General features: G+C 39.3%; 1 protein-coding gene across 3 annotated transcripts in view; it reads left to right on the top strand.

Annotated features, from left to right (window-relative positions):
* Positions 1 to 26,557, top strand: part of LOC117403991 (EGF-like repeat and discoidin I-like domain-containing protein 3) — a 171,846-nt gene that overhangs the window by 60,411 nt on the left and 84,878 nt on the right. For all 3 annotated transcript variants that reach the window (XM_058986898.1, XM_058986890.1, XM_058986906.1), the window contains one exon: positions 17,348 to 17,461. In XM_058986898.1, the coding sequence (XP_058842881.1) occupies positions 17,348 to 17,461 (114 nt within the window). The remainder of the gene's footprint in view (positions 1 to 17,347; positions 17,462 to 26,557) is intronic.

Below are 26,557 nucleotides of genomic sequence, written 5' to 3'. Positions count from 1 at the left end.
AAAAGGAAGAAAAATAACTCTGTGTATGACTTGGATTGTTTTGACCACCCTTCTGGCGGATTAACCTGGACTGTATGAGAACCTGAACTGTGTTTGACCTCTGTATGGATTATCACCTAAGGCTTTGGATTGTCCAATAAAAGAACAGGCACCGCCCTGTTAAACCAAACTGACAGTCTTGTGGTTACTGTTGATCTGGAAGAGGAGGGGGAACAGAATAAAAATATAGTACAGCAGAGTGTATTTGTTACATGTGGTGGAGAATGCGGGCATTTGGATAACCGCAGCCCCAGTATAAAGAAAGCTAAAGAAAGAACAAAATGGAGGCTCTCATGCAAGCTCTTGTTGAAGCAACTAGGACGCAGCAGGTGGCACACCAAGAGACAGTGCGCATGCACCAGGAGACACTGCAGGCTCAACAAGAGACCAACCAGCTACTGAGAGGAAATCAGGAGAAGCTTGAAAAAGAAGTGAGGGAGAGTCTGAGAACCCTCGCTGAGAACATGGGAACAGCCCGTCCTGCAGAGACCAACGCCATCCGAACAAACCATTATTTGCAGAAGATGAATAAACAAGATGACGTGGAAGCATATTTGACAACCTTTGAAAGAACCGCAGAAAGGGAAAAATGGCCGAGAGCACAATGGGCTGGGTTGCTCGCACCATACTTGACGGGCGACGCTCAGAAAGCCTATTTTGATCTTGAGTTGATCGAATCCAATGACTATGATAAATTGAAAAATGAGATTCTGACCAGACTCGGTGTTACTCCAGCCGTGAGGGCTCATCGCTTCCACAACTGGATGTACCAACCTGGATTACCACCCCGGACCCAGATGTTCGATCTGATCCACCTCGCCCGGAAGTGGCTACAACCAGAGACCAACACCGCTGCAGGTATTGTGGAGACAGTAGTACTGGACCACTTCCAACGCAGTCTACCCCGAGAAGTCCGACGCTGGGTAGGCCAGAATGAAGCACTTACCGCAGACAGCTTGGTTGGCCTTGTGGAGCGATACTTCACAGCAGAATCAGGTGATCGACTACAAGGCGAAAGACCCCAGTTCCCCAGGGCTTGGCGAACCAGCGGACAGGGTAAGACTGTTCCTAAGCATATTGGGGTAGTTGAGCAGCCTAGGGCTGTAAAAACATCAAGAGACTGGGGATTTGACAAAAAGACAGCAGCAGAAAGTCCGGGACAATGGCAGAGATATAACTCTCCCCCCCGACCAGTCATTTGTTATAACTGTGATAAACCGGGACATATTGCTGCCCACTGTCCGCTCAAAGAAGAGCCTATGCAATGCAATGTGGGGAAGGTTGATACTGACGATGCTGTTCTGTATTCCTGTCCTGTAATAACTGCTTTTTCAGTGGTGGAGACTCCAGTAAACAAACATATGTGTAAAGTAAAGATTGATGGGACTGAGGTAATGGCTTTACTTGATTCGGGTAGCATGATCACTCTGGTTGCTGCGAAATTAGTGCCAACCTCCAAGTTGGACGAGTCTCCGGGAATCAATATTACGTGCATCCACAGGGACACACGTCAGTACCCAACGGCTATGGTAAACGTACATACAGACGCAGGAACACTTAATTACCAAGTTGCTGTTGTGTCAACGTTACCATATGATGTAATATTGGGCCGGTACTTCCCTAATTTCTCGAAGTTAGGTGCAAAATTGGGTAGTTTGGAACCACCCATTCAAACAATAGAGGGAGGAGTCGTCCCTCAAAGTGAAGAGTGTGCTGCCTCAGTCTCATCATCAGGTGTAAAAGAGGGTGGGGTTATTGGTGAATCACTTCTGAAGGTTTTACTGGGTGAGGATAATGAACTACAAATGGAAGTGGTGAGGGAGAATCCCCAACCCAGGGTCAGTCAAGGGCCAGAGTTAGAAAACGGTATAACCAGTGAGGAACCCAGACCTAGTACTAGTACCGAATGGGTTGAACCAGCTGAGTCTGTAAACCCAGAGTTAGACTTGCCTAATTTAGAGGTTTTCCCCACTAATTTCGGAACAGCACAAGTCCAAGACCCCACATTGTATCACGCACAAGAAAGCGTAAAAATGATTAATGGGAACCCTGTTCAGAGTGATAACATGCCAGTAGGTTTTCCCTACTTCATGATGAAAAATGATTTACTGTATCGGGTTGATAAGTTGGGGGTAGACGTGATCGAGCAGTTGTTGGTGCCCACCAGTTTTAAACGGACAGTATTGGACTTGGCTCACGGTCATATTTTAGGGGGCCATCTAGGCATGGAAAAGACTCGGGAGAGGGTGTTACGGAGGTTTTACTGGCCAGGCGTATATGCTGATATTACTAACCATTGTAATTCATGTCCTGAATGCCAACACGCTGCCCCCAAACCAGCCTTTCGAAATCCCCTAGTTCCCCTACCTATAATAGAAACTCCTTTTGAAAGGATTGCGATGGATTTAGTGGGACCCCTACCTAAGTCTGCGAGGGGGCATCAATACATTTTAGTAGTGCTTGATTATGCTACGAGATATCCTGAAGCCGTTCCGCTACGGACCATGGCATCTAAGGTGATTGCAAAGGAACTTATGCTTATGTTTAGCCGGGTTGGCTTCCCAAAGGAAATACTCACAGACCAGGGAACCCCTTTTATGTCCAGGGTAACGGCAGACTTATGTCGCCTTTTGAAAATAAAACATTTACGAACCTCTGTATACCACCCTCAGACGGACGGTCTTGTTGAGAGGTTCAACAAGACGCTCAAATCTATGCTCAGGAAAGCCATCGACAAAGATGGGAAAAACTGGGACTTTATGCTACCTTATTTAATGTTTGCCATACGTGAGGTACCACAGACATCACTTGGGTTTTCACCTTTTGAGTTACTGTATGGTAGGCACCCTCGGGGAATCCTTGACATTGCACGGGAATCCTGGGAACATGAAGCCACCCCCTTCAAAAGCGTAATTGAACATATCACACAGATGCATGATAGGATAGCGGCAGTAATTCCCATAGTGACGGAGCACCTAAGGAAGGCACAAGAACACCAAAGGTTCACTTATAACAGGTCAGCCACTCTACGAATCTTCCAGCCAGGCGATAGGGTGTTGGTGTTAGTACCCACGGTGGAATGTAAACTACTAGCTATGTGGAAAGGCCCGTATGAGGTAATAGAAAGGGTTGGTGAAGTAAATTACAGAATAAGGCAACCAGGTCGCAGGAGGTTGGAACAAATATATCATGTCAATTTACTGAAAGCATGGCGAGATAGAGAAGCCTTAGTGTCCATTGAAACCTACCCTACTTCTCCAATAGGGGCTCCAGAGGTGCATATCCCAGACACACTGTCACCCACACAAAAACACGAAGTGACCGAGTTTGTACAGAAGAATAAGAAGGTATTTTCAGGTATACCGGGTAGGACACAGATGATAACACATGACATTGTCACAGCACCAGGAAAGAGGGTAAACATGAGACCGTATAGGGTTCCCGAGGCACGTAGGACAGCCATTAAGGAAGAGGTTGAGAAGATGTTGAGACTAGGGGTCATAGAAGAGTCCTCAAGTGAGTGGTCCAGCCCCATAGTTTTAGTGCCGAAACCTGATGGGTCGTGGAGATTTTGCAACGACTTTCGAAAGTTAAATGAAGTGTCAAAATTTGATGCCTACCCTATGCCCAGGGTAGATGAACTTTTAGAGAAAATAGGAAAGGCCAGGTATATAACCACCCTAGACCTAACAAAGGGTTACTGGCAGATACCCCTTACCCCTAGAGCCCGGGAGAGGACTGCCTTCTCAACTCCCAATGGTTTGTTCCAATATACAGTGCTACCTTTCGGTCTCCATGGTGCCCCAGCCACATTCCAAAGACTAATGGACAAGATCCTGAGACCCCACCAAAGGTATGCAGCAGCATATCTGGATGATGTGGTGATCCATAGCCCTGATTGGGAAACGCATCTACCGAGAGTTCAGGCAGTCCTCAATAGTATCAGGGAAGCAGGGTTAACGGCCAATCCGGCCAAATGTAGTGTGGGTTTGGAAGAGGCAAAATACTTGGGGTACAATATAGGGAGAGGATTGGTAAAACCCCAGATCTCCAAGGTAGAAGCTATCAGAAACTGGCCAAAACCAGTTAATAAAAAACAAGTCAGGGCATTTCTGGGTATTACGGGGTACTATCGCAGATTTATCCCTGGTTTTGCCACGATAGCTGCTCCTCTGACAGACATGACCAAGGGTAGAGGGCCGAATATGGTGAGGTGGACTGAAAGTGCTGAGGCCGCTTTCACGACCTTACAAGGGATGCTGTGTAGTGACCCTGTTCTAGTGGTCCCAGATTTCAGTAAGGAATTTATAGTGCAAACGGATGCTTCCGAGGTTGGGCTAGGGGCAGTTTTGTCACAACAAGTGGATGGTGTTGAACACCCGGTTTTGTTTTTGAGCAGGAAGCTGGAAGACAGAGAAAAGAATTATGCAATTGTTGAGAAAGAGTGCCTTGCAATAAAGTGGGCACTCGAATCTTTGAAATATTATTTGTTGGGTAGGTCTTTCACCCTGGTGAGTGAGAGAGAGAGAGAGAGAGAGAGAGAGAGAGAGAGAGAGAGAGAGAGAGAGAGAGAGAGAGAGAGAGAGAGAGAGAGAGAGAGAGAGAGAAAGAAAGAAAGAAAGAAAAGTGCTGGTAAGAATTATTGCTTTAAAACTAAAAGGAAGAAAAATAACTCTGTGTATGACTTGGATTGTTTTGACCACCCTTCTGGCGGATTAACCTGGACTGTATGAGAACCTGAACTGTGTTTGACCTCTGTATGGATTATCACCTAAGGCTTTGGATTGTCCAATAAAAGAACAGGCACCGCCCTGTTAAACCAAACTGACAGTCTTGTGGTTACTGTTGATCTGGAAGAGGAGGGGGAACAGAATAAAAATATAGTACAGCAGAGTGTATTTGTTACAATATATATATATATATAGTTTCCCATGGTCTCCTACTGTGAACAAAAGTAAACACTCTACAGCAGTATATAAGCAGTGCAGGTTCTGTTTGTCTGAACATTTTGGAATGATGCTACTGCTGTCATCTACTGGGCTCTGTGCCAAAATCAGAGAAACAAAATTGCAGAATTACGGGGTGGGATTACATATCTCCTGACACACTGGTCAAGTGGAAGCAGGAGTGTCTTGTACAGTGTCTGTGCTTCTCACAATACAGAGAATGTGTTTCAGACTCCATTCGTCATCACCCACTTGTAACCAAAGATGTGCTTTCCAGTCTTGATAAGCAGGTGCAGAATATTTGTTTAAAATCCAGATTGCATGCAGACTCCAGAAAGAATCAAATTAAAGGCAAACGCTATCAGAAATGTGTATGATAAAAGCTTGGTGAAGCTTGAGAGAGACAAACAGACAGACACCATCAGTGCATAAGGGTGTACATTTTTAAAATGAGGCCCAAAAAAACAATAGTCCCTATTTTCATCCCTTACCAGATGTAAGCAATGTACTGTAAAATAAATATTCAAAATATTAATATTTATATGAAAAAAGCTCCAAATGCCCCATCTGTTCAAATGTTACCACCGTTTTAAATTTGCATGCAATACTTAATACTGAATTTGTAATGTGAAATTCCTTTTACTTAATTTTTTTTTTTTTACTTTCTTTATAAAACAGATTGCTACTGTTGTTGTGATTTAAGTAATGGGTAGCCACATCCCAATAGCAGATATAGATACACTGGCGTGCTATTTCATATGAAAATAGCCAATTATTGCTATGGAACGCAGTGCCGGTGATGTGAACAATTCCCTTGTGGGCAGGCTTCCACACAGTCTGCAAGGAAGTTCACAATGTGAGTACATTACTGCAACTGAGAATTTTATTTCAATTTCAATTATATCCATATTAAACTTGGTAGATAAATACCCTTGTGATGAAATAGAGTGACATGGCTGGTGAAATTAAGAGATTTGCAGCTCCATGGAGGTCTTCTTTTTTTTCAAAAGAAAAAAAAGACACCATTTAAAGTGCTTCTTCAGCAGGAGGTTCAGCAGGTAAATATATTGGATCTGTTTTTGAAAACACTTGAGTAGTACCGGGTTGTGACTAAACACTTATGATTGTGGTCTGTATGGCTACATGGTGTGCATATAAACTAACTGCAGGTGATTTCAGGATACCTTTTGATGCAGCCTGAACTGTGAGGATTTTTTTGATGGGCTTTTGTTTTTATCCATTCTTCAAAATGCTACCAGATAGTCCAACATTAGTGTCACCATTGTGAACCATATCCCATAGACGCTGTATGGGCGATCTCACAAGGACTTTAAACGTGTTATCCAATTCTCCAAAAGAAAGGGAACAATAAGAAACAGTCCTTTTTTGCATGCAAAATATTTTCAAGTCCAAAGTTGACTCAGTTATGCTGTATTATATTTTAGTATTCACTATAAGCATCCTTTGTTGGTTAACATTGAGCAGTGAATGAAATTGTATTGCTGTTTTCTTTTGTGTAGGTTTGGTTGAGTTCACATTCAGGTTTACATTCCTCATTGAACACTGGTAAGAAATCCAAAGGGAGGGTATTTTTTTTTCCAACATGTTGTTCAAACTTGTTGTGAATCTTAAAGCTTTCAGGAACTTTAGAGTTGCAAAAAGCAGTGGTTGAATTGGCAATCATCAGGGTTAGACACATCGCCTACCGCATTAATGCGATGACTTCAGGTATTGTGACACCGCCTCCTTTCTGGATGGCCGACTTCCAACCTACCCTGGAATGAACTGCCAAACCACCCAGTCCGGGGCACACTGTTCTTGTTATACAGCGCCCTCACAGGTCGGGAGGGAGATTGTTGACTCGGATTCATTCGCTCTCTGTCACACTTCCTTATTTTCGTGATCCTGCACTTCAAACACCGTCAAGGCATTTAATACATGTATTTAGGAAAAGTCGTAAACGGACAACCGCATAACTTTCAGACACGCAGAGTAATTTAAATTTGAAAACCTCAAACTGTCAAAGTGACTGCCGTGGTGGTTTTAGTGTTAATGTGTAAGAAAATGTTTGCATGATATAACTCTAACCCTGTAGGCAAATTCTTACACTAAGCTCTGTTATTTGTTGTTACAGTGTTGCTAATTATAAGTCAAATATCAAATAAACTGTTAAGGATTTGTTAAAATTCCAGTATATCCTATTATCTTGTGCCTCTCGGAATGTTAGCATGCAGAGTTTGAAATGTTTCACTACTCAGCTTGTCTAAAATAAATCTTGATAAAACATTTAAATAAACATATAAAATCTTCTTCACTCAGCTGCCTCACACGGGCTGGATGGCACAGGCATGGACACCGGCACGTGTCACATTCAGTTTGAAAGCTGCAAGCTCAATTGCCATTGTCGTGTTATACTTATTGTCATGCTGACACTATATTACCTGCTCCACAATATACTGGGTCCCTCTTGTAAAAAAGCAGGCTGTCCCAACTTAATAAGGTTTTCCAGGTGTGTGTACATGTAAAAAATACGTGGCCTTTCAATAACTGTGAAACTGTTACAGCATTTGTTGCCTATTTTATCCACACCAGGCTTGCTTACTAAGTATCTTGGTATCCCTGAAAAGATAATTGTCCGATCTTGAATATACTGTATGGAAATGATTTAAATGAACAAGCACATCTCACAAGTGCAGTAGTAACATTGAGGTATCGATTGTTTTGGGATCTGACGAATGACAGGTGTTGAAGCATCACCTAAGAACATAGAACAGCAGTGTGGCTTGGTAACTCATTCGATGCACACACCGCTCTCTGGATCTGCCCTGAGTGGGTCCACAATTTCAAACTGTCCCCTGGTCCAGGTCTCTGTGCTGCGCTTAAATTGATGACTAGCTTTAGCTCTCGACTCTATCTCGACTATTCTGCACACCATCTTAACCATTTGGATGTTGTTTATTAATAAGCAAATACACCCCAACACCCTTTTCATCATCTGTACCTTTCACATGTTTGTCGCTGAATATGTAATTGCCTTAGAGAACAAGAAGCATTTTTATAAGCTAAAAATCTTTTTTTTTTCCTCTTTTTTTAAGTAAGATTCCAAGAGTTCAAAGCCTCTGAGTCATGGATACAGTACACACGGGATATTAAAAGCAGCATTTAACCAAGCCATTTACTATTCCATTAGCTGCAGGTTGCTACTTAGTTTAGGAAATAGATTTGCACCATGGTTCTTACTTGTGATTCTGAGAAAGCCAAATGGAAATCTGCTGCAGCCCATTCATTTAGGACACATTATAGCTCTGCCTCTGGGCTACAGGGTTAATGCTGATGGCATATTTCCCTGCGGAATGGAGTTGCAAATCTTTTCTTACTTCACATTTGTTGACTCTTGACAGAGTTCCTTAAATCCTGACTACCTTTTAGCAGAATAATGTGCAGACTGTGAGTTCCTCCAATTCTGAATATGGCAACTTGTCAGATAAAGATGTATCTTGGCTTATAACAAAAGCATTGGAAGAAGCTAGTTATAGTAAAACCGGAAATAACACAGAAAAGAAAATGATGAATGTGATGTTTCTCAGTTCATGTTTATTCTGCTCTCATTTTGAAAGGGCCTCGTGGGAGCTTAGACTTTCGCATGTTATAATAAGGTGTGTCTTTTATCAAGGGGATTCGAATTGGATTTAATGGAGCTCGGAGTCAATGTGTAGCAGACGTAGTATTGAAAATCGTTGTGGAGACACCATTGTGCACACACCTTATTTATTAGTAATGCACATTACCTATTCAATATTGGAGGGAACAAACACATGCTTTAAAGATAGACTGTGTCACGTCTTTGCGATTGATCACTGTGATTGTAGGGCGCCAGTCGCTGAAGACCCGGTGAGCAGGGCACGGTGTTAAAGCATTGATTCACACAGCATTTTCAGATCAATCTGCCACCGTGTGCTGTGTGACAATAAGAAAGACAGCACACATGATGAATGATTGCATAGAGAATTTGTGTCAGAAGAAGAGTAATAAATGCTGAGGATTATATCCTGGCTACAATGCCCCCGGCTGCAGGGACCTGAATAGGATAAATTACACACAAAAAATAAAAAATAAAACTGAATTTGTACTTTTAGTAGGGTTTGAAGAAAGTGCAAATGCACATTTTCTATAGAACAAGATAAATATGTTACATTCAATTCATTCTCTTGCTATGGTTTGAGCGGTTCTGATGGGGTTTATTCTTTTTGAGTCTTTTTGTCATTCAAGACATGTGCTGGCTGGGATTTTTTTCTCTTTTAAAAGAGTAGTAGCTAGGAAACCATATCTCTGTCCAATGAAAGAGAACGGAATGGTCTAAATAAATGAATGTTGGTCTCTATGGATCAGAATGTTTCTAATAATAAGTGCGGTTTAACCAAAACTATAAAGGGGAAACAGAAGGATTGATACGCACAGTGGCTAGACTGTTGGTGAACCAGTGGTGTTTTGGGCTGCCTCTCACAATGGCATTGGCGATTTAGTAACAATTGATACTGCCCTGACAGCTTCCAAGTACAAACAGATAATGATTCACCAGGCATGCAAGCAAATCTGGAATGTTTCTTATTGGACAGGATTCACTATATAGCAGGGTTATGTCTCAAAGCAATATCGCTAATATTGCCAAAGACTGCTTGGATAATAAGAAACAGGCAGGAATGCTGGGAATCATGCTGTGTGTTGAACCTCGCCCAGGCGTAAACAATGCTGAAGCAACACAGGGTGACATAATGTACAGCAGATATTGAGAAAGCTGCCGCAATCTGTTTTTATAATGCAATTTTGCAACTTGGTATGCTTTTCAATACATTATTAAAACTCTAAATCATGCATGTACAAAAAAGAAAAGTTTGCTGTAAAGTTTATATTAAACCATTTGTTTCTGAGAATACACATTTACTTACACTGAAATTATACTCTTTTTGGAGTTCTATATGGAAAAACTGTGGCAAAGTGGTTAGCAGGTGCAGGTGAGCAATAAACAGACAGGTGCAATGTTGTTTAAATCCAATGGCCTGATGGCAAAACAACAGTAAATAATAACAATGGTAATGAAGCAATACAGTGGCATGTATTGCTTCTTTGTAATCTGCGGGTTGGCCCCGAAATAATAACAGTCCCGTTTTTAGTTCACCCACACGTAACACAAACACAAACACAAACACCAGTCCACAGTGCGTGCTCTAGTGCTCGTGGTGAATACAGTTCTTTAGTGTTAAACAAAAGTACAGTGTTGTTGATCCGGGTGTAATGCTGGCTTTTGGCGTCAGCTACGGATCGTGTTACCCGTCCAAATAATTACAAACAGTATTATTAATGACAAACAAAAACAAACAAAACACTCACGTTTCACAATACTTTTGTGGAGGTGTTACATACAGTGCCTATAGAAAGTCTACATCCCCTTTCAAAATGTTCACCTTTTGTTGCCTTATAGCCTGGAATTAAAATGCATTAAAATAGTTTTTTTTTCATTTATCTACACATCCTACCCCACAACTTCCAAGTGAAAAAAATATTCTAGAAATTTGTAGAAATTAATTAAAAATAAAAACTGAAATAGCTTGGTTGGATAAGTGTCCACCCTACTTGTAATAGCAATCCTAAATTAGCTCAGGTGTAACCAATCACCTTCAAAATCACACACCAAGTTAAGTGGCCTCCACCTGTGTTAAATTGTAGTGATTTACATGATTTCAGGATAAATTCAGCAGTTTCTGTAGGTTCCCTCTGCTGGGTAGTGCATTTCAAAGCAAAGACTCAACCATGAGCACCAAGGTGCTTTTCATAAGGACTCCGGGACAAAGTTGTTGAAAGGCACAGATCAGGGGATGGGTATAAAAAATACCAAAGGCCTTGAATATCCCTTGGAGCACGATTATTAAGAAGTGGAAGGTGTCTGGCACCACCAAGACCCTGTCTAGATCAGGCCGTCCCTCCAAAATGCATATTTATTTGATGTTTTATTTTTTCCTCAAATTGAGGGTGGTAAATTTGGGCTGTGTCTTAAATTCGAGGGCGTCTTAAATTCGAAGGAATAGGGTAGTTACAGGTAGTGGAAAATGTAATGGTATAATTACATTTTCAGATTGCAGATAATGCTTTGCAAAGTCCTTATTAACCAGAGGTGCACTCTGCTTATTGGGAGTTCTGACCCTGTGACTGAAGAACATATGCTTAAAATCCCCATCATCCAGAGTAGGAAAAAGGTCTAGAGGTTGCAAGTTTGTACATGTCCAACTGTTGTAACCCATATTCTGTAACATAAATGCTGACTGTGGCTCTATAAACCTCACAACAGGAAACTGTTTTCTTTGCTATCATTAGGCTGTAACACTTTTTTTCAGATGTAATGGTTAGAACTGCATAAATGCAGGACTATACAGCCACAAAACGAACCACTCCAGAGACTGAGCTTTGGTAAACAGAGTGACTGGGCAAACTAACTAGATGCAGAGCTTGATCTAAAGAGAGTAATCCTCTGAATTCAGATCTAGATTGAATGCTAAGGGAGTGTGTATAATAACTACAGTGCTCCAGAAACATACAGTGTGTGTCTCCTATGTATATTACAAGCCTTGAGCTATCTAGCATCAAATAACTTTGTTTCATTTTTGTTGGTCTTACCGGATGTCATTTTGCAATCTTGCATTCATTGAAATCCAACGGCAGAATGACTAGGTGGATCGCACTGTTCCAAATTACACCACATTGCTAAGCAGATGATCTAAGGAACTCGATCTAAGAAAAGTAATTCTCCAATTTTAGCTGTTAAATATAGGTTTCAAATACTTTCTTTCCCAGCATTGTACTTGCTATATAATATATAAAATATAATATGTTATACTGTATAGTAGTAAATAACCCAGTCGGCCGTTTTTAATAACAAATTGTGTATACAACCCTGTCCTGACCTTTCCCCTGGGGATATTATCACAGCAATCAATAAATAGGTGTTTACAACACCCAAGCTAGACCCTCGCATGTATTACTTCTTGTGCAAAAATGCTACAATGAAATTTTACCCTGTGATGGGGTAGATATAGATAATTAAACTGACAATCAAAAATGAAAACAATAAGAATTGGCCAGTGGCCAGTGTTTTTTTTCTCTGACCACTGGCCAATTCTTATTGTTTTCATTTTTGATTGTCAGTTTTCAAGAATGGCTGCCATGGCGGTTCTAGTGTTAATAATGTTAATAAAAACATTTTCTAATTAACCTCATCTAGGTACTGGGAACTTATAAATTACAAACAGTTTCCTGACTATGGGAAGAAAATATTTGTTTTGAGGCTCAGTGTATTGATTATGGTCAATGAATCTGAAAGAGTTTTGTTAATGTACATTTTTGTTAGCATTGCAGTAAGTAACCTAATAAAGACATAATTCAGAAAAAACAGTGTTGGCCTAATGACCATTTGCAGTCTTATTAAAAGCACAGTAAGATTTATGAATCTCCTCATGGAAACTTATAATTGAGGATCTAGTTCAGGGTGTAAGATAGGTTTGTGTTCTTCTTAAAAATAATCAATCAGTCTTCTTCAGATAAAGTCAATCAAAAATATATCAAATATAAATAGGAATAAAAGCAAATCAAATGCAATACATGCAGTTTATACCGGGCCTCAGTAGATGGTGTTTCTGAGCCCTGATAACTTGTTACATGCATTTCTTATACTAAACAGTTGGATGTTCACATTTAATCAATAAGCACTTACAGCATCCCTTAGTAATCGTATGATATTAACAAGCATTTTGTTAGTAGATATTCAGAAATATTTATGGTAGGTGTGTCAATTGTAGCTAGGCAGCTTATTATTTCTGGAGTGAACTAGTAAGAAATCTGTTGTGGTATTTTTCAGACATGTCTGAAATTCTAAACTAAACACAATATTCACAATTTAATCATTATTAAGTACTATTGTATTTGGTTATCATTACTTCAGAGAAGGCTTTTGAACATGCATAGGTGCAATTTCCAGCAGAGTAGCTAAGAAGTATTGCAACTCACCCCTGAAAAATAGCTGTTGCTATTGAAGTCAGTTTTGCAATCCCCTCTACCATATAAAATGTATGTCATATGATTGAACTTCGCAAGATCCCTCTGCATAAAATAAAGGATTGCATGCTCAGCTTTGCAGGGCAGAATATAGGTTCACCCTGCCTTGTTGCTTATCTCCAGGCTATGTACAGTATTATAAAGCTGTATAATTATAGCAAGAGGATGTGAGAAAGAAATATATAAAAACAAACTCCTAACTACCACTGCTGGTGTATCAGGATTAAAAGGATTGAGGTGAATACTTTATGATCAAAGGAATGTATTCAGGCATGAAATAAAAACAGTCAAGTCATGTGCATGTGCTTATGGATAGACTATATGTTGTAGATTTGTTATCTCCAGAAAGCTTTGGAAAATTAGACTGACACCTCAGAGAGAAGATCCTAGAAAAAAAACCCATCATTTTAATAAAAGTCTGTGATTCAAATAATATGATGCATGAACTAACACGCATCTACCCAGTACTCTCTTATTACTCTCTTTCTCTTGAATGAATATGAATTGAACATTATATTCATGACACATTCTGTTTCTGAAATTTTTCCATTGTAGCCTATATTATATTGACGTTGTGGTTCACCTTAGTAAAAGAGATTGAATTAAATTGTATTTGAAAAAAATTAAATTCCTTTAAAGAAATATGTATCCCAGCTTCTAAGGTGTGCATTATTGTAGTCCATCACTATTGCAGGATCACAAGCACCTCTTCAGTAAAGTCTGATGTGTTTAAATGCAAAGTAACATTTACTTTCTAAGAAGGTAGATTTTATAAGCCGTACACACAACATAGTGAGCATAATTTTAATTACAATATAAAACTACAGTCTTAATAAAAGGCAGCCTATCTTCAACCCTTTGAGTAGTATGAACGTACCGGTACATTCACTGCTCTCTGGTCCCCAGGGAGTACGAACGTACCGGTACATTCTGCAACTTTAAACTTGAATTACTGAGCCTACAGAACTTCTGATAATAAGATATTGTAACACTAGGTTTCTGTAAAACCTTTTATTGGTCTCTTGTGCCCTCTGCTAGATATTGACTAAATTACATACAATAAATCATTACAAAAAAGACAGCGATGTCTGTAAACTGGCGAAAATTGCTCATTGAGAAAGAAGTATTAGAAATAATACTGAATTCAGATTCCAATTTAAATTCAAAAACATACAATTCTTCCACTGAATCAGATGTCAGAGTGTCTCAGTGAAGACTTAAGTGAAGAATATTTACCATCAGCATTAGACACTCTCACTCCCTCCGCCCCCACAACCTGTTTACCGGGACTCTCTCGCTCGCTCTCTCCCTCTAGTTCAGCCTTTTTTTTGTTGTTGTTAGGACGTGTTGTTCTGGCTGTTCCACCCCGTTGTTTATTGTCTACCTGTTATTTTTTTGTCAAAACCTTTCCCTATGACAAAATAAAACATTATATTTATTTGTTTTATTTATTTACGGTAAAAATGATTTGTCTGTATTTCGTCATTATTCATTACCTACTGTGGCAATGTGCCCTGCCCCTGTGTGCATTTCTATGTTGTATGTTGCGTGTGGTGTGTTAATGTTGGTGTATTGTAGTTGTCTGCATGGGATATAAATGGGTGTGTGCAACACAAGTTATTTAAAATGTATAGTTGTATTTAAGCACGAGGATTGCACATCACTTCACGTGCATTTAAAGTAATTAATATGCGAGCACGAGGTTGCACATAATTAATTCACGTGCTGGGATTCAAGTGAATAATTAATTAGTAATTGAATCCCGGCACAACAGTATATATAGATGCACATTTCATTCTCTCGGGGTTGGGTGTTCGGTGAGTAGAGAACGGGAGAGAGAGGAGGAAAGTAAAGTGAACTATTAACAATTGCTATTGCATGCAAGAGGCACGATACTTGTTTGTTTATTCCTACTCACCGTGTTTGTGTGTCTGTCCGTGCACCATTTGTTAAGTGTTAGTCCGTTTTGTTTTTCTATTTATTTTGGCCTCAAGTGCCGTGTCCTGTCTTCTGTTTTGTTCAAACTTTTTATTTATTTGTTTATTAAACACTGAGCGCTGCCGCTCATCACCACTGTCTAGTCTGTGTATTCATTTCCTGGATCTGACGGCACCACTCAGCCAGCCATGTGACACATACATACAAACTTCTAGCTTTCAGCTTGCTTGTAAGCTGTACTCGTAATAATCAAGCGCATGCAGTAGACAAAAAAACAACAGCTCACTCCCGTAGGACCAGCAGTGCATTTTAGAACTCGCTGCTCAAAGGGTTAATACATATTGATTTAAATTGTGTGCTTATTGAATTGTGTTAAACAAATTGACATTTTCTTCAGTTGTTACAATTTGTAATCTTGCAAGTAACCAGGGTTTTTCACATAGAAGACCTTAATCACTAATTTAACATTTGCATTGTATACTTTACTCTCTATTACCTCAAAAGGTATGCATATAGTTGATTATATGTGAATAGCAACAGTTAATTATATGTGAATAGCAACAGTTAATTACATGTCAATAGCAACGGTTAACCCCACTTATTATCAGAGTAATCTTGCTCTGAAATCAAACTGAGACCCATTGAATTCACTTTTTTGCTTGAATTAATGATACTCCATTAGAAAGCCACTGTTAATAAGGGTGGCTGTCAGCACAGTGCGTGACTGTAATCAGTGCCTTCACCTCTCTTCTCCATGAGGGAACTGAATCTACAGTATTTAGCCTCGGACAAAAAAAGAATGAGTAGGGTCTTGATTGACGTCTTTAAAATCTTAAAAAGAGTTGACAAAGTTAACCCTTACCATTACTTTAAGTACAGTACAGAAACCAGTACCAAAAGACACAGGACATAAAGTGGAGAACGATTTAGGACAGAAGGTAGGACAGAGATTGGTGGGGGTATAAAATAGATTACCTAGCCATGCTGTTGATACTGAAGTATCAGGATTATTTAAAATCTGACTTGACAAAGTTTTCAGATAGCTACAAGAAACTGGATGAGTATTGTAGGGCCGAATGGTCTCTTCTCATTTATAAATATTCTTATGTTAAGGGGCTCCCAAGTGGCTCATCAGGTAAAGGCTCTCCACGTGGAGTGCAGGATGCGCCCTATAGCCTGGACGTCGCCGGTTCGAGTGCAGGCTATTCCACTGCTGACCATGGACGGGAGCTCCCAGGGGGCGGCGCACAGTTGGCTGAGCACCGCCCAGCGGTGGGGTGAGGGGGGCTTAGGTAGCCCAGGGTGTCCTTGGTACATGCTTCGGAGGACAGGGTGTGTTCGTCTTCACCGCTCCCGAGTCAGCGCGGGGGTGGTAGAGGTGAGCTGAGCCTAAAAATAATTGGCTATTTGAAATTGAGGAGAAAACTATAAAAACAATTGGCGACTACTAATTTTTTTTAAAAATAAATAAATAAATAAATAAATATTCTTATGTTATTAAGCAAAGCAGTGGTTCTGGCGACGAACCCACTTTAACCTTAGATTAAATCACGTCTTTTAGGCACTTCCAATACCAGATCAAAACGTCAATTAAATCATAAGTATCCTTTTTGTCCTTCGATAAACAATGTGCACAATTGATCAGCAAGGAAAGGATGTATATCTTAACTCAATCAATTACATCCCTGCTTTGGACCAGAGTTTGACTCCTCCTCCCCAGCGTCCATCTACTTTTTGGCTTTATCTAACTGGGGAAGGGTAGATGTCCTGCCCCCCTGCCCATGGCTTCCCTATGGCCAGCCTCTCCACTTATCTACAAGCTAATGTATGGGCAGGGGTACCTCGAAAGACGAGGCTAAAGAATGTAGTGTAAAATATGTATAATGTAGCAGTGTTGTCCAGTCTGTTTAATAAATCATCTATCCCATGAGTTTCCTGACTGAACATATGTTTCTAAAACTTGCAACAAATGACTGGTAGTTCGTATGCATAAGAAGGCAATTAAGTCTAGAAACCTTTGAGTGTTTTGGTTGGGTGGAACTTGAAAAGTTGTATTAATATATAAAAATGGTTAATATGATTGTATGACATTGCAACGTGGCCCAATTAAAGCACACACACACAGACACACATGCACACCTTATATCCAATAGGTGTGTATCTGATTCCAGTACAGGCAGGATCACAATAAAATCCAGCATTTTAATAAGTAGACTACTTTAATACTTACCCAAGGACCTGACATGACTTGAAGTCTTGTTAAAATAGATCCCAAAAAGATCTGTCAGCACTGAAATAATTTGCTCATGCTTGCCTTTCAGATGTCAATGAATGTGAAAAGGACCCCTGCAAAAATGGTGGGATTTGTACAGATATGGTTGCCAACTACTCTTGCGAATGCCCTGGGGAATTCATGGGAAGGAACTGTCAGTACAGTAAGTGTCAAAGTCTGGATTTTGAATCTATGCAGTGTAAATACATTACTGGTACCCTGTAACTAGCAATGTGACACCCGGTCCCTATACTACTTCAGTACTTGTTACAGGGGTGTATGCTGTATTAAGGACAGTAATGAAGCAGGAGAGATGCCAGGCAGTAGGCCACAACAGGATGATCACATGACAGATGTGAGCAGGAAATACAGTGATGATAAGTATTACATGAATCTATAAAAATGAAAAATATTAGGGCCCATTGGTGCAAAGGCAAAGGCACATTTTCAGATAGGTATAAACCTAGAGTTGCAGGACCTAAGTAACTTTCACCAAGGAGCAATCTAATTATTGTTCTGAGTAGTTGCTTTTTTTGTAACATTTTTTCATAATTTGCTATTGCTCTTGTTTTAAAGCTCAAGGTGCCCTTGGGATATTTTTTAAACCTTTTTTAACCTGTATTTTAAAAAGAATCATACCCAAAAGGCATGAGAATGCTCAACAGCACAAATAAAAAAATGAGTAAATCCTTGTTATTGTCTCAAAAGAAATCTGTCACAAACACAACTCATGGCTTGACCAATACGGGCAAACAAGATGTTAACAAATGGATTTACACATCAAGTACCACAAAGTGGCTCTGTTTGGTGTGCAGCATCTGTCATCTCCTATTGTTCCTTCAGATCCAGGCAGCTGTCTCAGGGAGATGGAGGAACTCTGAAACCTGATTTTGTGAACAGTATTCTGTGCGATTTTCTAAGGTCATATCCCTTGGTTACAGCTGCAGACTATACTGAAATATATACAAGACCATTGATATTGTGCTAAGAAGCAAATACATTTTTATTGTACAACAACAGGCATCACTCTTGACCAGTAAGCATGTCTTAGGGTGTTCAGTTTTTCACAGATACATAATGGCATTCATAAAAACAGGTTTATAAAATACAGAGGTGCTTGTATGACCCATGTTTCTTCTCTGTTCTGTGAAGACACGTAGTCCCATTTTCCAGTGATGTACATTGTCAAAAGGAACACCGTCACAAATGGTAAAATGTTCACACATTCTATATTACTGATTACTGAAAGGAAATTGAAATTCTCACACCCAGGTGTTTTGATGCAGGTAGGTACATAAAGGATATAAATGACAAATCTTTCGATGTTTGCAGACATTTGCACACTACTTTATATCATTTTGTTATTTGTGTGTCCTCCAAGTTGAAGTTAAATTGAAGAGTGCTAAAGAAAAGGGAAGTAACACAAGTCATAAAGAGCAGCGATATTTATTGACAGTGTGAACAAATATGTACAATATTCTCAGCATTCCATAATGTTAACATCTTGTCTAGTCATTTAACTGCAACTGTTAAGTTAATAACAATAAAAGCAATTTCATATTTCTGTCAAGAGAATGGCATATACATGCATGTGATCCACTTACCTAAACAGTGATTTTTTTTAAAACCAATTAGTTTTTGTTTTGGCCCAGAGTAATAATTCATTAATCATAGCAGTTGTCAGAGGTTTTAGAGTTAGATCCTGTGTTTGATATTGTGCATGTTCATAAAAAAAGAAAAGAAAGAATGTATGCCTAGTTTGAAGTATAAATCATACATTGATACTGTGTGAGATGATGGTGCAGCATTTCCTAGCTACTGACTGTCTCCAGGGTTTTTATTTATTTGTTTATTTATTTATTAATGTATTCATTTATTCTGAATATTTTTGCTTCTGATGAGATACAAACACTAGAGACTAACATTCTCTCAGTGTTTCCTCACTGCATGAATAGCACAAGCTAAAGATTTGGTTAAACAAGAATATACTGAAGCATCTTTGTCCCTGTGAGACTGCTTGCGTGGATGTCAGACTGTAAATATAATAGTAACAAAATATGTTGCAGCGAGAAATCAACATGCATTGTTCAATCAGTAAAATGTAATCAACCAGTTAGCAGTATCCAATCAACAGGAGGTTAGCCAGAGCACTGAGCACAAGCGTTTTAAAGTCGTGGACAGTCATCAAAATTGAAAGGATAACCAAGGCTTTGGAAGTACAGTAGAACCTCAGAGTTACGAACACCAAACTTACGAACTGACCGGTCTACTGAACACCCCCCCTTTTAACCAGAAGTACACAGTCACTCACCCATGTGTGCAATGCAACCAGATAGGAGCTCCTATAAGCGGCGTGCTAATCACAGAGAAGGCACAATTACTGTACCAACAAATGTATCCAGAAAGGGGAGGCAGATTTCAAAGAAAGTACGGACAATTTTACGAGGAGCAATTTGTTTTAAACAAAGCACAGTTTGTTTTTCAAGCCAAAGGAGGCTGAATGTCTGAGCAAGCTGCAGGAATGCATTTTGTTTAAAATAAAATAAAAACAAGCGCTACGTTAACCCATGTTTTCATGGATGTTTTTGCTACAGTTCCAATTTCAATGGTAACTTCAATGTAGCCTTTGTATCATTATCCAGATTGGGGTTGTAGATAGCAGGTGTACACATTTATTAAACCATTGAAGGTTTAATAAACCATTTATTTACCCAGTGGAGGTGGGTTGTCGAGGATTTGTGGCACACTCTACAACCCGGTTTCTCAGAGACGTCGGATTCAGTGGCCAAGAGTTGCGTCGCACAGTGAAGAACTTATCTGAAGCAGCAGAGAGGAGCAGCAACTGGCTGTGGTTGAGAAGGAAAGATTCTGGCTGGGGATCTCAAGCACAATAGAAAGAAAGAAAAGCTGATGTACAGGTAAGTAAGCTGGGCTGAGTTGAGTGGGGGACGGAGGGGGGTGATGCTGGGACGCCAGAATCACCGTTGAGCCCTCTTGAGGGGCTAGTCGACGAAACACTGAGGATGGAAGGTGCCCACTTGAAGACCCCAGAGATGTACCCTACTTAGCTCAATCCAGACGGTTGTCATGCTGATGCGCTGGGGAGGCCGCACTGTGGTTGATCCCCGGAGCCAGCATCGCAGCCGTTGTGTGTGCTGATGCGCCAGGGAGGCAAAATAAGCTGATCCCTGGAGCCAGCATTACACTTCAGCCATTAACACCAGACAGAAGGATATCTACATCATCATATGGAAGGAAACGTAAATGGAGGGAGACACATATGGATCACATTAGTTTACTGTAAAGCTACGTCTTAGTTGGTGCTTATCTTGGCGAGAGCCGAGTTCAAATCAGCATGAAGTTTTAACATCTACTCTCGTGTAATGGAAATCTTGAAAACTCATTTTCAGAGTTACGGTCATTTCAGACTTACGAACAACCTCCATTCCCAAGGTGTTTGCAACTCTGAGGTTCTACTGTACCTTGTTTTTTAGAGCCGTATTCATAAATGGTGTTTACAAGGCATTTCACTTTAGTCATGTCTAAGAGTTACACAAGTGCAAACTGAAGTCTGGCTATAAGGACTTTCAACAAAACTTCAACCAATATTAAAACAAAAATCTATTTAAAAACCCTTTGAGCTGAATGCGTCTAACTGTCATATAGGCACTGTTTAACTATATTCTTGCAAATACAAGTGGCTAGGCATGCAGTCAAGTGTAATTAATTGCATACTGGTGGATTAGCCAATAGATGCAAAAAAAGTTAGGTATTTTTTTTTATAATTGTAAATGTTATCATGTATTGAATTAGTAGCAATTGAAAGTAAACAAAAGAATATTTGTTTTAGTTCCAGGCAGACTCATGGTTCCTTTACTGGCTTTGAAATAAAGATGCCTTCACCTAACCTTCCAACTTATGCCCTACTCCCTCCAACCCAATTATTACTCTGTTCTATGTGTGGAGGAGGAGATATGTACACAAGAGGGGAGTATTTTAAATTATAACAATGTACAGGTGCATCCCAGCTGTACATACAGCTTCATTACAGTAAATGTATTTTTAATCTGTAATACCTGGGGTACAGTCAGTGCAGGGCAGTGGAAAATATCCCTTGTAAAATAAGACAATGATCCAATGCAAAAGTCACATCCATCTGTGTCTGTTATGCAAAGACTGTTAGTGAAATGTGTTGTTTACAGGATCTTCTGTCTGTTCTGTATTTGGATTGCCCTGAATCACACCAGCTGGTCCCCGATTACAGCACAAATTACCACTGTGTTTTTTAGAGCTTGCTGTGTACTTTCTGTCTCTAGCTATAAACGAAATGCTTGGCAGTGAATCAGCAGGTTATGTGAACAAAACAAATACAAATCTGTTGGCTCTGAATACAATCTACAACAGATTAGATTCATTACAATCGACAGTGGCTTATTTGGGGTCAATTTTAATGAATCAGGGAATTAAATTATGATACACTAATTATACTGTAATTCTATGCACCCAGCTGAACAAAAACAGGCAGAAAAAAATCTTGTTGCAACATTTCCTGTACTGGACCAATACATAGACACCCTTAGTCTGTCATAATTAAATGTGTGGTGTTTAGGCAAGTTTACATAAACCATTTGTAGCTAATCTGGTTTGGGGACTAAATGCAACCCTTCAGACCATTCGCTCCCCCAGCTGTCTCATAAGAATTCAGATGCTTCTGGCAGGAAACTGCACATAACTGCACTTGGCAGCCAATCTACAACATCCAGGATATTTCAGAGCTCTGTTCAGTATAAAATAAAAAGAAACGTGATTCATGTCCTGAGAAGCATATATTTATCACAGGTACAAATACTGCATTCCTCACTGAAGATTAAAATGAAATATTCAATCTGAAGCAAAATGTGGAAATGTGAAAAAATGCCAAGCTATTAAAGGTGCCCAGCCATTTAAAGTGGAGATATCAAAAACACAGGTCAAGTTTCAGGAAACCATTGGGGCAACCTTGCACAGCACAAAGCAAATAGGCACAACTGTAAAACCTATGGGGGCCAAAGTTGCCCCAGTTGTGTCTTCTAACTTGCATCAAAAACACAAGCTAAGTTAGAAGAAACAATTGGAGCAACCTTGGCCAGCACCAAGCAAATAGGCACAACTGTAAATGCAGTGGGGGGTTGCCCCAATTGTTTCTACTAACTTGGCATGTTTTTGATTTCTACTAACTTGGCATGAGTTCGATCCGCTTTTATTGTGCCTGAAAAACACAAGCTCTGACAGTTGTGCATATTTGCTTGGTGCTGACCAAGATTGCCCCAATTGTTTCTTCTAACTTTTATCTTGTGTTTTTGATTTTTGATATTAAAAACTTTAATATCTCCACTTTAAATGGCTGGGCACTTTTGATAACTTGCCATTTTTTCACATTTCCAATGTGATTTTGTTTCAGATATCACTTCTTTTTTTACTTTGTAACACACACACACATTATGGGAATAGCAAAATTGTTCAACCTATATTGAGGCAATGTATTGCCGTTTGGATAGGGTAAATGTAAATAGTAGCTTAGTCTGTTGAAAGGGTTACAATCTGAATCTGTGTAGTGTAGCGGTTATGTAGTTGGAGTGAAAGTATGACTAGTTAGGGTTCAAATCCTGCCTTTATATATATATATATATACACACACGCACACACACACGCACACACACACACACACACACACACACACACACACACACACACACACCGTAAAACTTCAAATAATCGCCGGTCTCCAATACTCGCCAGGTCTCTAATAAGCGCTGGGGCTGCTGGGAAATACAGTAAATAGATGCCGGGTCTCTTTTAAACGCCAGGTTATGAATAATAATATGATGCGCGTCACACTGAATGTTCCAGCCAATACACACACACACATGGCTGTATAGCGAACTTACCAATTTGTTTTTCAACAGCGATGAAGAGACCCTGAGGCTCAGGATGAATGATAAGAAAACTGAATTTAATATATTTTAAAAGGTACACGTATCAGGTTTTTTTTATAACATTATTCATTTTAAAACCAGTTGTGAAGCTTGTTTGAGCATGCTGAAAATAAGTAAAATACAAACTTGTTTTCTGATATTAACAGGGTTGCCTTTTAAGAGCATATGAACATAAGAACGTTTACAAACGAGAGGAGGCCATTCGGCCCATCTTGCTTATTTATCAATGTACACATTATAAAAACAAATGAGTCACTTTTGCTTTGATTTTGTGATAAAACTGGCAGTTGTATTGATTTTATTGTTCATCCTTAAACAGTTTGAAGCATTTTTTTTGAGTGTTGTGGACTAAAACTATGTTTTAGTCTTGGCACTTTCACTGCATATTCTCTCTGGTCACAGCTCACACGCTCGCTCAGTCACCCACAGTTTCTCATTCAAGTTCAGCGCTGGACTGTCTCCAGTCCTCAGGCTCATGCACCCCCTTATATAACCTCCCATTGTTTCGCGCCGCTGTCCGGCTCATCAATCAGTCACATCCATGCTCTGCAACCCCCGAAAACAGCAACACACATTCTCCCCACTCATTCACTCACTTCCCCTTTCCATACTAAGGAACGGTGCGACACGTTCCCCTTACAAACGAGACAAACTGAACAGACAACAAATCCTGCAACAAAGAAATTGTCCAGGTTGTTACAATATATTTCTTACTTTGAAAGTAAAAATATTTGAAAGAATGATGACCGTTATGTACAAAAATCTTCACTAATATACAATTGAACAAGAACTGCTGCGTATTTATTTTCATTTCATACAGTATTACATGGCAGTGTTTATATCTGATAGTGAAGAATAAATAAATAAAGATCAAGATAGATAAAGAAATAAATAAATGTCATTTATTTTAATATTTATTAATGTATTTATTCATGTTTTACTTTTACCAAATATATAGGCTATCCTTCAGCATAGCTAATTCTCAGAAATTAACATTCCTTTTTGTCCAGTGGGACCACAAATAGCGTTACTCTCATCAACAAGTATCGAGAGGAAACCGTACTTCCTTGCACCAATCGGGATCACAATGAGCGTTACACTGAAATGAAACCAAAAATTTTCAGAGATCAAGATCAGAATCTCAGAATGATGAGATTATATATATATATATATATATATATATATATATATATATATATATATATATATATATATATATATATATATATTGCAGGCAAATGTTCAATTTTAAAACAGAAATAAATTATTTAATATAAATCATATAGACATCACAATAAATGTGTACCCTAGTATATTTCCTTGTTGATAAAAGATCTGCAAAAAAACATAAGAAAACGGAGAAGGACATTTTTACCTTCCTTTGGTGACTTATTTCTCTTACTGTATGACAGGTATTGACTTTTTTTCCTGCATTTCACCTAAGAGTGTTGGGATCTACAAATTAAAAGTGAAATGGTGCTTTTGGCTGATTTACTTTTGCTGCGCCAATACCCTGAAAACACGTAAACTATCCTTGCTGAGAGTCTCTGGCAGTTCTCGCTGATACCTTGGCATGAGGAACTACCGTTCCTCTCAATTATTCACTGAGATAAGATTACCATATCAAACATTCTGAAATGCTCTGAAATAGCTTAAAATACCAAGTCACGCTTTATTTGACAGAAACACATCTTTGAATCAGAGTCTTATGTAAAACCAACTAAGGCTGCTGTCACCTTAGGTTGAGGTACTGTATTGTTTCTTTTCCCTTCCTGTTTGTGGTTGTTAGTTACTGCGCTGGTGCTTGTGCTGTACTCTCTGGTGATTCAATGTAATGTCACCTGTGTGGCCCCAGTACCTGAAGGGGCTATATCACTTCTGAGGGATAACTAATATCTAGCATGTATGTTAATTTTGCATTTCATGGTCACTGCTTTTTTCAATAACAGCTTAGAGTCAATAAAAGCAAGCCGTGTCAGTTGGTAAGCTGCTTCATTTTAAGTAGGCTTGTGTATTTAGTAGTACCAACAAGAAACGTAGTTGTACAATAAGAATTCTATGTTTTTAGTGTTCTATGATTACAGTGATTTCTCATCAAAATGTCTGCCTCTGGATGAATAACTGTGTTTCTTTTTAGTCCTATTGTATATTATTGAGTGTTAATCGTTTTAATTAGATCAGATTGAAATTCTGGTTGCAATAACCCATCTGTTGATTCATGTTTTAGAAATGGGGAAAATAAACATAATACACCTATGTATATTTATATGAATGCATTTAGTTGTGCCCTGTCTCCATACATGTTATTCACACAGTGGGAGTGTTGAGTTTAAATACATTTAAATGGGAAACCATTAGTGACATTAACTCCCGTTTTCTTTACATACAGTCATTGAAAAGAGAAATATAAACATGTACGCAGTCCTGTAGCATACATGGGGCTCTAGAAACATACTTCACTGAACAGAACACTGACAGAAATAAGTGAATCATGTGACAGCTGTAATGCGTTTTTGTGAGTGACAAAGGAGTTGATTTAGTGTTCAACTTGGCAATAATACGCTGCAGTGACAAATCAGTGCTTCAAATCAATTTGGCAGCTTAACTCTGTGTACTACTTCCAATGTGGCCTGCAGAAAAATGGCAGTGTTAGAGCAATGCAAAAAATGTTTGAGTTTAAGAAAGTGTTTGCTAAATAATTGAAATCAATCCACAACATTCTGAGTACTTAAATAGTCTGTGAAAAAATAGCAATTATTTAAAAAATAAGAACTTTACCATCTTCACAGAGATTTCTCATTGCTTTGATAAATTACAGAAAACACTTATTTTCTAAAACTCTGCAGTACCCACCAAGCAGATTGGAAATCATTGCCCCCACTCCATTCTTTCATTTTTTATCATTCTCTTATCATTATTTGTTTACTAAGAGGAATTTTAAACAAAAAGGGACAGCCAATTTTTTTCTCCTGGATAACATGGGGTCCACCTCACCCCAATGTGGTGAATTACAAATAATACAGACTAGTGCAATCCACCCTCTTCATTAGCAGCACACATCTCATTGCATGCATGCCCCTGTTCAAAACCCACTGACACTCTCAAGCAATCCACCCTGTTCATTGTGCCATGATAGCAGCACACATCTCATTGCATGCATGCCCCTGTTCAAAACCCACTGACACTCTCAAGCAATCCACCCTGTTCATTGTGCCATGATAGCAGCACACATCTCATTGCATGCATGCCCCTGTTCAAAACCCACTGACACTCTCAAGCAATCC

Source organism: Acipenser ruthenus, chromosome 2, assembly GCF_902713425.1.
Source record: "Acipenser ruthenus chromosome 2, fAciRut3.2 maternal haplotype, whole genome shotgun sequence".
Classification (NCBI taxonomy): domain Eukaryota; kingdom Metazoa; phylum Chordata; class Actinopteri; order Acipenseriformes; family Acipenseridae; genus Acipenser; species Acipenser ruthenus.
This window is presented reverse-complemented; position numbering and strand designations above follow the sequence as displayed.